At 35.5% G+C, this 12,990-nt stretch overlaps 1 protein-coding gene across 3 annotated transcripts in view; it reads right to left on the bottom strand.

Annotated features, from left to right (window-relative positions):
• Dscam3 (Down syndrome cell adhesion molecule 3) overlaps nt 1-12,990 on the bottom strand; it is a 187,498-nt gene that overhangs the window by 110,191 nt on the left and 64,317 nt on the right. For all 3 annotated transcript variants that reach the window (XR_012103075.1, XM_073082409.1, XM_073082410.1), the window contains exon 4: nt 7,955-8,097. Coding sequence is in view for 2 of the 3 variants with exons in the window: in XM_073082409.1 (XP_072938510.1) it covers nt 7,955-8,097 (143 nt within the window). In the remaining variant the exon portion in view is untranslated. The remainder of the gene's footprint in view (nt 1-7,954; nt 8,098-12,990) is intronic.

Below are 12,990 nucleotides of genomic sequence, written 5' to 3'. Positions count from 1 at the left end.
AATCGCTCATTCTAGAGCACGTAGCTGTGAATGGTATGCGAGCACGTACCCGTAATCTCTTTGAAGCCCGTAAATCTCTCACCGCTTTGGTAATGAGAAGCTAAGCAAATAAGGCGATTTGCTTCTAGTGTTATTTTCATAAAACAGAAGTAGCATCATTTTGAAGGTGGTTCGCCTTCGACCGTACCACCGTACATCTATTTTACCTAATAACAGCAATGTTAAGTTGTCTGTACCCTTACCATGAGTTTTCAAAACATCCCACAATTTTACGTTACGTTAACTCAATCTATTATTCTGTTCCGTTTGCTTCAGTACACTGAGTAAACGTAACAATGAGTAAGTGTTCAAGTCTTTTTGTCTGCCTCACATGTTCGCAAAAACGATACAAAACGTAAAGAGCTGTGGGTAGGTGTTTTTAACCGCTCATGGCAGAATTCTGAGTTTGCACCCTTTCGCGATTGTTGCAGCGCATAGTACTTTAACAGCACTAGATAATTATAACCTTTGTTTTGTTATTGCCTTTTGTTTGTTTTTGTTCAAGTTTTTATTTCTTTATTTTTTTTTTTTTTGTTTTTCTTGTTGTTATTACTTTTGTTTTTTTTGTGATTTTTGTTTTATTTCTTAAATTTATTTTTTAATTTTTATTTTAGTATATTTAGTTTTAAGAAATTGTACTGTGTACTCCAATTGTGGTGAATAAATTATATTATTATTATTATTATTATTATTAAAGCGCCATTTTGTCAATTTAGACATTTAACGTTACGTTACTGACACTATAGTTCTGATACAATCCGCTATGGGCGCTGATTGGAAATTGTATGGGCAATACGTAAACATATACCAAAACAGTCATATTTGTCAAAACGTAAAAACTCATGGTAAAGGTACTGGTTTGAAGGGAAACATAGGTAATTTTCCTAGGCGTTTCAGCTTCGTTATCGGGGCTAGCAATATATCTGTGGCTGACCTTAGATAGCATCTAATCTTAAAATCAGGACATTTACCATTATGTGAATTGCATGTACATAATTTTATGCAATTTCTATTTCAAAATATATTGCTTATTCTATTTCTATTTTATAAAAAATAAATTGCTTTGAATGAATATCACGCGATCAACAATTTTACGATTGTAAATTGCGTTCAACATAATATTCATTAAATCCCTAATTGAAGTAGATACTTGACAGTAAACGTAATTGCAATATTAAAGTTGTAATGGATTCAGGTAGTTTACCGGCGGAATTCTCAGCGGAATTAACCCGGTAATTACACCAAATTATTACATTTAATAATTGACATTTAAATACAGTTCACTGAGTACAGGGGCGCGTGTCATGTAGTAACTATAGCGTTTATGGTTCAACGGCATTTTCTGACTAAATTACAAAATTATTATTAGGAAACTTGACTAAAATAAATTAAGTTATAACGAATATATGTACATTGGAACACATAGATTGAGTATGTGTCCGATTTTCTCCAACAATGAGGATAAATACCTTATTAGCGGTGGGGTGTAATATGGGGGGATGTAAAGTTTTAGTCAGACCTTTTAGTCATTGCTACGAGTATTTATTTTCTCCATAAGACCAATAATAACAAGTGTGGTAAGGAAAAACTTATCCGAGCGGTTTTAACATAATTTTCAACAGTAGCAATACATCTGTAACTGACCTTTAGTATGACTAATTTTATCTGGGGTTGATTACAGATATTTATTGGAGGAAATAGCCACTTACCGTGAGATCAACTGTATGCTCGTTTGCTACTTCTAAATCATGTTAAAAATACGTAGCTACTCTTTTAGAACGAGATTAAAAAAATATTAAATATTTCTGTCTCATAACAGCAGTGTTAGCGCTGCTGTGCTCTGGTTTAAAAGGTGTGGTAAGGGAGACATACTTTTTTGAGGCATTCCAGCTTAATCCACAGGGGTAGTGGCGTATCTGTGGCCGACCTCAGATAAGAATATTTAATCCTATCTGGGGTTGATTACAGATGTCCATGGGCAACAGTAGCCACTTACCATCAAGTGCTGCATGCTCGTCTGGTACTGCTATATTATAAAAATAAATAATATTATATTATGTATAGTATGTCGTGCCTCTGTTGAGATTTATGACTGCTTAGTTGGGAGCCCTTGTCCTAGATACACCGTTTCTTTTATTTTATATTCTAGAACACACAAATGCGTGAAGTTGCATTAAACCAACGTGGGCAGCTTGTTATTTCTTTTTTATTTATAAAAATAAAAAGGGTATGTAAAATAACCACAGCCATAACGCTGATATTTATAATTCTGTTTATTTTTTCTGATATCTTGACTATATGATAAAAAATATATTCACCCAACTAATTATATAATTTCAAAAGGACTTACAATATGACCCGCAGAAGGTTTTGAAATTGGTCCTAGTAAAACTGATATTATGGTTTTGTGACACCCATAACACAAGGTTTATTTCAGTTAATGTTTTAGAGCCATCTTTTGTGCTTCGAACGACGCTGTTAAATTAGTTTAATATTTTTCGACTTAAACTCCGTAAGTAATTATTAATTTGCGCACTTCATTGTTACAGAGAGCAGGAACTTGAAACTGCAAAAAAAATAAAATTCGCCATATAGAAGTAGGTTAGACGGGAAAACATCACGTGTACCTTTACCGAATAGAAACGTGTACCGGGAACTCATTAGCACGTATGGCGACCGAACGAAATATTTTCATTAGGCCGTTGGATTTAAGTGGCAAGATTCGCGAATGTTGCCACTTCCCTCTTCGTTATTTCCGTCAAATCCTGGAAATTAATTTACGCGGAAAAGCGAAGTTTTTGCGCCTACTCGCCGGGTCAGGTGGCCGCAATTAACTGGACTCCGAGTTACAGGATAGTTTTAGTAACATTTTAACCCAAGCGCCGTTTGCGTTGCGTTCGTAGTTCCGGGTCAAACGGATGGAGTTTGTATGGCTGCGTCATTTTTCCGTCTGTAAATTTTTTTGTTTTCTTTATTTTAATTATAGTGTTTTCGTTTTATAATTGGTATGCGACAACACGTTCGTAGGGAGCCTAAAACGTTTGTGTGCATAATTTAAGGGCTTATTAAGTACTATTATTATAAATTGCCAAAAGTCTGTGTAAATTATGTTTTATTCTTGGCAAATTTATTCTCAAGATCTGTGCAAAAAAAAATATAACTTACATGACAATACATGAATCTTAAAATGTTGTATACTTAAAACATATTTTTTATTGAATTACAATAATCAAACAAACATAATTTGATCATAATAATATTGTTCATAATAACCGATGTGAAAACCAATGTTTTAAGTACACTATACCTTTCGTTTTGTACAATGTATCCCAAAGAAATATTGACACAGAGAATAGCAGGAACTACGTAAACGTTGTTTACTTAGATACATTTCAAAACGATAACCTTTAAAGGACCCGACACCTCTGGTGGAAGTTAGATGTTGAATGGCGCGATACACAAAGGGTTTCCGAAGGTTACATCCTGCTTCATACAGTACGACAGGTCTGTATTGAGTACGGAAATTATTCAATTGAGCTATAAATAAGATTATGTACAGATTGTAACAAAAGAGCGAAGTTGTAGCAATTAGTATAACAATATTAAATACATTGTCATACTGCTATGTTCATTAAAATTATGTTTTACAAATTAAAAAAAAAAAAACACTTTCTACACGCACACCCCCACACTAGGATTCCCTGTGTTGTGGATGCCATGGACACACACATAGACAAATACACAAACACCCAGACCCAGAAACAGAAATCTAAATTCATCATTTAAATATCCGTCTGGCCGGGTCGAACCCGGGACCCTTTGCGCGTCAGACCGGTATGGTGACCGCTCCGCCACGCGGGTCATAAAAAAATTCTGATAACAAATTTTACCGTTTTTATTTAAATGCAAATGTATACTGATCGATTTACCCGCTTAATTAATGTAAAATGACGTTTAAAATGAGTATTCAGTAGTCTAGATTTATTTCGCTAAACCTTGCATTTTATAGTATTACAGCCAGTTATATCCAAGTTTGATATTGTGCTTTTGTCTTCACGTCGTGTCGTTAGAAATAAATGTCATTTGAAATCCTATTGACTCGTTAATCCAACCGCGTTATTTGTTTACGGGAATGTGTAGCAAATAATTTTACCAGCATAATTTCCTGTGCTATTGAAACAGGAATTCTGGCTACTAAACGTAACTAAACCTTTTAAGGCGGTTTAATCTACTTCTGTGCTACATTGTAATAACTTCGTAGGTACATCATTCATAGTACGTTTAACGAATAATGCTAACAAAGCGTACTATTACTATATTACTATCTATAATACTAACATCATTAATATGCAAAGATATGCACTGTATACATATTTTTTCCCCAAATTGTGCGGTCAACACTCAGTAAAAGTAACTTTTTTAAAAGGATTATATAAATATTTTTTTTTCTTTTTACTCTGGTAGTTTGTCTTGGGCATCTAATGGAAATATAATAGCTGATGGTACATAATACTGTTGCCATTAACAATATAACAACAGATTAAAAGCAGAATAATACAGAAAATATTAATATAAAAAGTGAAGCTTTATCGTATAACCCTGTAGGCAGGTGGCACTGCCCAATCACACCGTAAAATCGGGCCGCCGAGCAGACGCTTGTTAAAACGACGTATTCTCTAACGAACCAAAGCGATGTGAGTAAATGTTATTTGGGTTTGACATAGCAGTCAAGATATTCCGTATATTTCATATTGATTTTTTTATATAGTCGAAATGGCAAATGAAGTCAGCCGGAAGGTGACTGTTGATCTGTAATCTCGTAATCTGTACCCTTACCGGGCGGCAGTCTCGACATTCGTAAGGAATCTGACGTTAACTATCGATCGCTAAATCTTAACGAAAAATGTCGCTTGCATAAATCTTCTTTACGACAAATGCAAGTCTCGACTACTCAAATTCCACGCAAAGTCGCTATTTGAGATGTCGATACGATAGCGAAATCCGTATTCATAACAGTGACAATTTATTTCAAGAAATGTTGCACCTTAAAAAATGTAAGGCTGAATTGGTGAAGTTAATTTAATAAAAATAATTAATTCATTTTGTCAATTACTAAAAAAGCATGTGAAATAATCTTAGGAAATATTTTTTTATAAATCTATTTCATTTTAGTGATATAGTTTTAATATATTGAGAATTGTAATAAAATCAGTGGACATTATAATGTATATTACTGCAACACTAGCCAATATGACGTTGGTTATTTGAATCTGTTTAAAAGGTTATGGAGACAATGTCAACATTGTAAACTGATTTTTTTTTTATATGTAACCTAACGATAAGACAGACGGGCTGCCTGATGGAAAGCAGTCACCGTCGCCTATGGACATTTGCAACACCAGAGGAGTCGCCAATGCATCGCCGGCTTTAAAGGAGAGCTCTTTTTACACCCTTCTTGAAGAGCCCCATGTCATAGTCCTGAGGGAATACCTCAGGAGAAAGTTCATTCCACATTTTGCACGTACGCGGCAAAAATGATCGGTTAAACCGAATCGTGGAGGACCGCCACGGGTCCAGTTGATGTGGATGGAACTTCATCCTTCGGCGAGTGGTGCGATAAAGGAAAAGCGACGTAGGCACCAGATCAAACAGTTCCTCAGAACACTTACCATTGTAAAGTCGGTAGAACACGCAGAGGGAACCTATGTCACTCCGAAAGCTTAAGGGTTCTAACCGATCAGAGATCGCTTATATGAGCTCAGAGATGTGATTATACGCCAACAAAAAAGTGGTTCAGTTTTTTGGAGTCTAAGTATTGTTATATTGTAACGTAAAATAGGTGACGCTGACGGCAACAGTGTGTTGCAACGGCCGGGGTGTTCGCAAATGACACCTACGTCGAATTCCAAAAAGTAAGTAGAAAGTACTTTTTTATCGTATTAATCCTTTAATATAGTTAAAATTTTGTATGTGATTACCTAAAGTTTGTCAACTATCAACAGGCGGAACCCTCCAATATGTACGCTGCAGCAGATAAGGTGCAAGCAGAAGCTGTAGCTTTGTAATTAAGCATTGTAATGCTTTTGGCAGAGGCATTGAATAAAATGGGGATATTTCAAAAATAAGAAGGTTAAGAAGAAAAACAATGTTTTTTAAATGTGTCCATATTTTGAGAATAAACATATATTATGCACAAGAAAATTTGTTGACTTTTTTATGGGTGTCATCACTCAAGGCTCTAAGGGGTATCCATCAGCACCTAACATATTATAAATGAGTTAATGAATACAGTACAAATATGCTTTATTGTAAACCAAAAGAACATGATAACCTCAGAAACTAATCTTCATCCAAATTTTGTTCATTACGTCGATTTCTCATGATACGTCGCCGCTTTAACGTTTTGCGACGATGCTCAAGCTCAAAAATATTATAAGCTAAATACGCCTAAGTTAAATATGTCATTTTTTTGGAAATAATTGTAGTTTAAATACCTTAACGATCGTAACGATCACTTATCGGGCTGTCAAATTTACACGATAAATGTTTTGCGAATATCGTAAAGTTGACAAATGAATTCGATATGATTGCGATAACAGTCTGTAGTTTTCATAGTCGAGACTACCAAAATTCGTTAAATTACGATCGGTAAGACTTATCAACCGAATTCGGTCGCTAAGCGATCGCTATCTTTGTCGAGACTGCCGCCGCTGGTAAGGGTACTGTTGTCGGAAATATTGGAAATCTACCTGAAGTCGACAACAAATTATTTGCTGTTCTGAAGTCGGCAACAAAGTATTTGCTGTTCATGAGGACTAAGGTGCAACGAATCGCGTTCGGTTTGCCTGGCGACACCCTTAAAATTATAACATGGTAATTAACGCTGCTGTTACTACGTACACAAAAGTAGTTGAAACCATCGTTTTTCCGAACTAGAACTACGAAGAGTTCTGTCATCTCTATAGACGTGTCTATGAAACAGATATCTGTAATTAGGCAAAGATAAGATTGGTCCTGTCTGAGTATAACTTTCTTTCAATTATGAAGACAATGTTATTAGCTGTTGTGGACAAGAAATAGGAGTGGCGGTAGAGTCGCTTTTATAGATTCTATTAATTATGTTTCTTTGCTTTAAAATCCTTTGCTTATAACGCTGTTACGTTAAGAACGATGGTAAAAGATGCATTACCGTCAAACTAAGCAAGTTTCTGGGAATAAAGATTGCGCCACGTTCCAGGAATATCAAGGGAATTTTTCGTCGCAAATGTGGTCAAAGTTTTATTAAGCACTGGAACCAAAGACGTTTGAGCGGATTAGAAGTTTTGCAACTTAAGGAATTTGTATGGTATCACACTTTTAACGTATAATTCAAATTGCGTTAAGAATTCTATATTCGTAATTTTACTAACATCACAACATACATATTTCATTTAATGCATACTGATAGAAATTGTGTGTTCCATTCATAGATAAGTATAGATATCTCACCGCCTTGTAATTGAAGGGAGCCCTTAAATTACTTGAACGGCTGACGTGTCTGTCAGCCGTTTAATGGCTGTCATGGTGTAATTTACGCGGAACAATGCGGGCATGAGCAGTTAAGACACGAAATCGAAGAAAAAAAATGCGAATAAATATAGTTTCATTCGTAAATGATCTAACATCAACTTTTTTATTAATATTTTTCAAGTATGAAAATAGATGACAGTGACAACTGTCAAAAGGTTACATTTTCTTGTTAGAAGCGAGTAAAATTTACTAATCTTTGTCTAGTCTTTGTTCTAGTCTACCAATCAGTCTCAATATATTATTCAAAATTCTATTCTCGGTCCAGGTTCTTCATGAGTACGTACACCACCTAGAACACAGTAAATTGTAGTTTCGCTTGTATTCGCTTGTAAGAAGGGTGTGTTACCTGCTTGTGTGCGCATGTCTCGCGACACGATGGCGCCGTGCGCGTTGTGCGCGCGGCAGCGGTACACCGTGCTGTGCACGTCCTGCCGGTACTGCACCGCCGAGAACGGCAGGAACACCAGCGTGCCGTTCTCCAGGACTTGTCTGTGGACAACCGGAATACAATTAAATTAGTAATATTGGCTTGGATGAGTCGCTTACCATGCAATGTGACGCTATCAGAAAGAAGACTGACGGTGACAGGGGGTAGATTAAAATATGTTTATTTCCTGTACTGATAAATAAAGTTGCTTAGTCAATAAGTAGTAGTCAATAAAAGTATTTTATATAATCCAGAGAAACTTTTTTCACTCGTTAGTCAGCGTGAAAATATAAATCCACATTTAATCGAATTAAATTCGACAGGAAAATATAACCTGAGTATAAATCAGAATAAACAATCTCTTTCTGTCATTGTCCTCGCTACGTAGGATAATGACGTCATTCCCGAATTTAATTTACTCCAAGCAGGTGAGCGGAGACGGTAATGAAACAGTTCGAAGTGCGCCCTTCCCCGTAATCTCCGGGACGACAGAAAAAAATGACGTCGAATTAGGAGTTTTGCAGTCTGCTTATTGTAACAAAAAAACTCCCGGGAATTCGTAATTGGCATCCAACCCTCCCTTTGGAATATTTGAAGGACGAATATCTAGGCGAATTGACTTATAGACGCTTTATGTAGAACGGAGATGAACAGCACTGGATACAATAAGATTACACTTGAACTGAGTTTATGGTTCTCGAATAAACTTACAGAGAGACTACACTGACTTGTAATACGTATTGTGTACTTAGGTAGGTATTTACGTAGACATACCTACATAATAACGCAAAATTATACGTAAATAAACTAAATAAATAAACTTGAAAATACAGTTAAAGAGGCTCTATGAACGTATAGTCAATAACGTGTAACATAAATGAAGCATCGTATACAGTTAATAAAGCGATACCGAGCAATAAATCCTTTTACATAATCAATCTCTCTGTCATTCCCTCGTCTAATTTACTTGCCTTCAGCGGGAGCACAGACAGGTAATGAAATATTCCAAGAGCTGAAATTTCCAAGAGCCTTCCACTGTAATCTCCGGACGACAGGAATATGACGCGGCGTTAAGAGTTATGCAGTCTGCTTATTTTAACAAAAAACTCCCGGGAATTCGTAATTGGCACCCGCGTCTCTCTCTCGGGAATATTTAAAGCGCGCATATCTAAGAGCAAATTGACTCCGAGAGGCTCTACGTAGACTGGAGATGAACGGCATTGTGTACGATTGTACCTGAATGTACATGCTTTATTTTATTTTTTAAGGTTTAAACTACAGTGAGCCAAATAATGGGATTGAAGCCCCCTTAGGATAATACCATTAATTGCCATATTACTTTTGTTAAATAATTATTATAATAACGTTGACATTGTTCGCAAAACTATTTATTTGTTCTATAATTTCATTTCTTATTTTCTTAACTCTAAATATTTATTTTGAGATAGTATAATAACATTTTAAACAACTCTATTGAACGACATCCAATTCAGAAGACTATAATTTATCCTTTACCAACAATAGCAACTGGAAACAAACACAATAAATTTTCACAAAGAATTCGTTTGAAACTATAAAGCACACCTTTCGCTGGATTAATTCTTTGAAAACAAACAAATAAATTGCTATAACGTCTGTGAGGTTAGCCAACGTCGTATCGGTAGCGGATAAGCGGTTTCTTGGTGGCGATACTTATTATTCCAATACGATACATTCTACCTTTGTCTTCAGGGGAAACAACCCATCTGTGACCGACCTCAGGTAGAAATCTCAACTATATAATTATAGGCATCTTGCCCCGTTGGGCTCTTTCCTGGTGAGTATAAAACTCGCTAAACCATCTAATGTGTACGACGGTTTGCGGCCACGCATACCGCCATCCTTCCCGGGGTCGCTTACCGGGCGATTCGAGCTCCCACTCTTGCCACCTGCGACCCCAGAAGCCCCCTCTTAGTCGCCTCCTACGACAGGCAGGGGATACCGTAATCCTATTCTGGTCCCGGAACTACAGGGATAATATATTTGGAGTTGATTTAAGATGTCACATCACCAACATATTTATTTTTCCAACTGCTGATCATAACTCTTCTGTTGGACTTAAATAGTTAAATCTACATGTTTGTGTTGCAGGCCAAGCACTGGTTGAATATTGCAAACTCTCGTTACTTTTAATAAAATTAAAAATAATCATGCTTAATAATTAATTTTCAATTATATCATATAGTTATACTCGTACTTATATATTTTTAATTAATTTGTGTATTGGCTAATATTTTTGTCGCTTAGCCTGATTTTTCTTGAATCAATGATCTTCAAAAGTGAGAGTAATGCCTAATACTAGACTATTGAACATTGATTTACATAAAAGTAATTATACATAGTACAATATAAACCAGATTAATAGATCTTATTACAGATTTTTATTTCATTCTAAATTATTAGTTAGTAATTGGTGCTGGTTTAGTAAACAACGCTCCTGTTTATGGAATATTGTCTTCTGAATTTCATAACAGATACAAATCGAAGACATGATGGATCGCAAAGAACTTTACTACAATCAACCATTAAAATGTATTCTTCATAAACCTTTTTAGAGGTCAAAATCAATTCAAAGTAACAATCTATTTTAAATAATAAAAAAATGAAAGACATTGTACTTTTATACGCGCGAATATAATAAAAATAATTGAACCAATAATTTGGAATTCTTAATAAAGACATATAAAAATTAAAAAGTGAAAGGTATAAAAGGGAATTGTTAACTTATTCCCATGGCCTGATCTGGCATCTTGTAATTTCCCCGCGGAAGAAAAAATTAAGTGCCTTCCCTTCAGGGTCATTCACGAATTGAATTTACGAAGAAAATATCTTAGCGATTGTAATTGAAATCGAGGATTGTATAGGTTATTTTATTGAATTATGGGCGAGGTGCCTCCTTAAGTATTTTGAGTTGATTTTATACCATTGCGATGGCTATATGAGCATGTTAAGAAACTAGTAAATAATAATAATAAAGTATTAACAATCATGAAACAGTTATTTAGAAAAACAATATAAAAGACATTTGAAAGCAATGCAATCTAATATTGGATGGGTGGCCGCTAGTAGCAGAAGTCAAATAATGTTGGAGGTTATGTGATAGGTACTGGCCTCGCAGGCCTTCCTAACAAATTGGACTGTATTTTATATAGAATTGAATTGTAGAAGTTTTGACACTATTCTCGACCAAGCACATTCTAATATAAAACCACCAACCTTGCTCACCAGCTATCACAAGGCTCAAAGATGCACGCACAACATGGTCTTCTTAAAGAAAAATATCTATACACTTCACGAGGAACAAGCAGTTGTACGACTAGTCCACGTGGAAAAAAGCAACGCAACGCGACGACTGGTCGCAAGAAGTAACATTTTACATCTACTCACTTAGAAGTTAAAAAAAAAATGAACAGAAGACCAAGCAGTTCAAAACATCCTGTGCAGGTTAGCTATTACTCTTTGCATTTAGCCGCTAACATGCATTGTTGTAGTATTGAATATATTCAATACTTATATGCAGAAAACCATTCCCTGCATTGGGTTATAAAAAGTTTATCATCCAAGGTCAATATATAACAAACAATGGCATTATAAAAAGGTTTAAAAAAATGAAGCTACGAGTAGTTCAACATACGACACATATTATGTATCGCATACACAGTGCTATGTAGTGTGTAGTGTGTACGTCTTTGCTTACTAAAGGAATACCTAATGTTTCACAAGCATCGTGTATTCGGCAGAATTTGCGCTTTTGAAATATAAAACGCCGATGGGAAGGAATAGGGAGTTACCTTTGTTGGTGTCAAAACTAAAGGGAGATACCCTTGAGGTTTCGCTATGAATTATCGATAGTATACTCGCAGTTGCCTTTGGCGCTAAGAAAAGGAAAATAGGACTGAAAATTAATTTTGTTTTGTCATTAACTTCAGTCTTGGTCTTCATTTATGAGGTACCTATAGGATGTCCAAAATGATGTAGTAACAGATGTTGTACGGTTATGGTACGGTACGGGTATAAGGTCACAGTACTCGCATATGTTATAATAACAATTAAATAGAGATGAACCACGAGTTCGAATGCGGCAGTCGACCGCCATATCGTATCTATTTCTGGCAGAAATTGGATTTTAAATTTTGCTGTGTTTTAGTTTGAAAGTTGATACAGCAAATTTATTTTTAGAAGCGCTCCACTTTAATCTACAGGAGAACCGGAGCATCTGTGGCCAACTAGAAGTATGACTACAATCCTATTTTGGATCAATTATTAATGTCGATAGTCTGTAGAGACCACTTACCATCAGGTGATATTTCAGTTTACTTAAGAATTAATAAGCAAAAATAGCTGGCAGTGGAGTCAAAAGTTTTCCCATCTAGATAAAAATCTTTCCGTAATACACACAGCAAAAACTTCAACATCGATAAGCTACGGAACGAATTTTCTGAAAACTGGGTGACCTTTCCCTAATCTGAGGTTGGGTCCATCTCAACGCAGTCCCAACAAAAGTCTGTAGCCCCTGTAAGCCGCTGCTTAACTTCCGACATAAATTTCGCTTCCACTTTCTCATTAAAACGCGTAACGCAATTTGGCGACGAAAGGGCTTTGCGAAATTGTCTTCAGCGATGTTTATTATGATTTATTGTGAACAAGCGGACGATTTCCCCGGTTTTCGACGAGAATGGACATGAAAATAATTGTAACACAACTTATTTGATAGCTTATTTTTATAAATGTAACCGACATTGATATGAGTAGTTGTCATATAGAAATAAATGGCAAGTACTAAGTTAACTTAATAACAGTTATAATAGCTCATAATAAATGAAATAAACGACGGGCAACTATTCTGAATATAGTCGCAGTTTATATTGTGGAGTCCTCTACTTCATTAAAAGAAATAGTGGGACCCATTAGTTTAA

This window comes from Epargyreus clarus, unplaced genomic scaffold, assembly GCF_041222505.1.
Source record: "Epargyreus clarus isolate Ecla_fem2 unplaced genomic scaffold, WU_Ecla_fem_2.2 ptg000003l, whole genome shotgun sequence".
In the NCBI taxonomy this organism is placed as follows: Eukaryota; Metazoa; Arthropoda; class Insecta; order Lepidoptera; family Hesperiidae; genus Epargyreus; species Epargyreus clarus.
The sequence above is the reverse complement of the archived record's forward strand: the minus strand, read 5'-3'. Positions and strand labels throughout refer to the sequence as shown.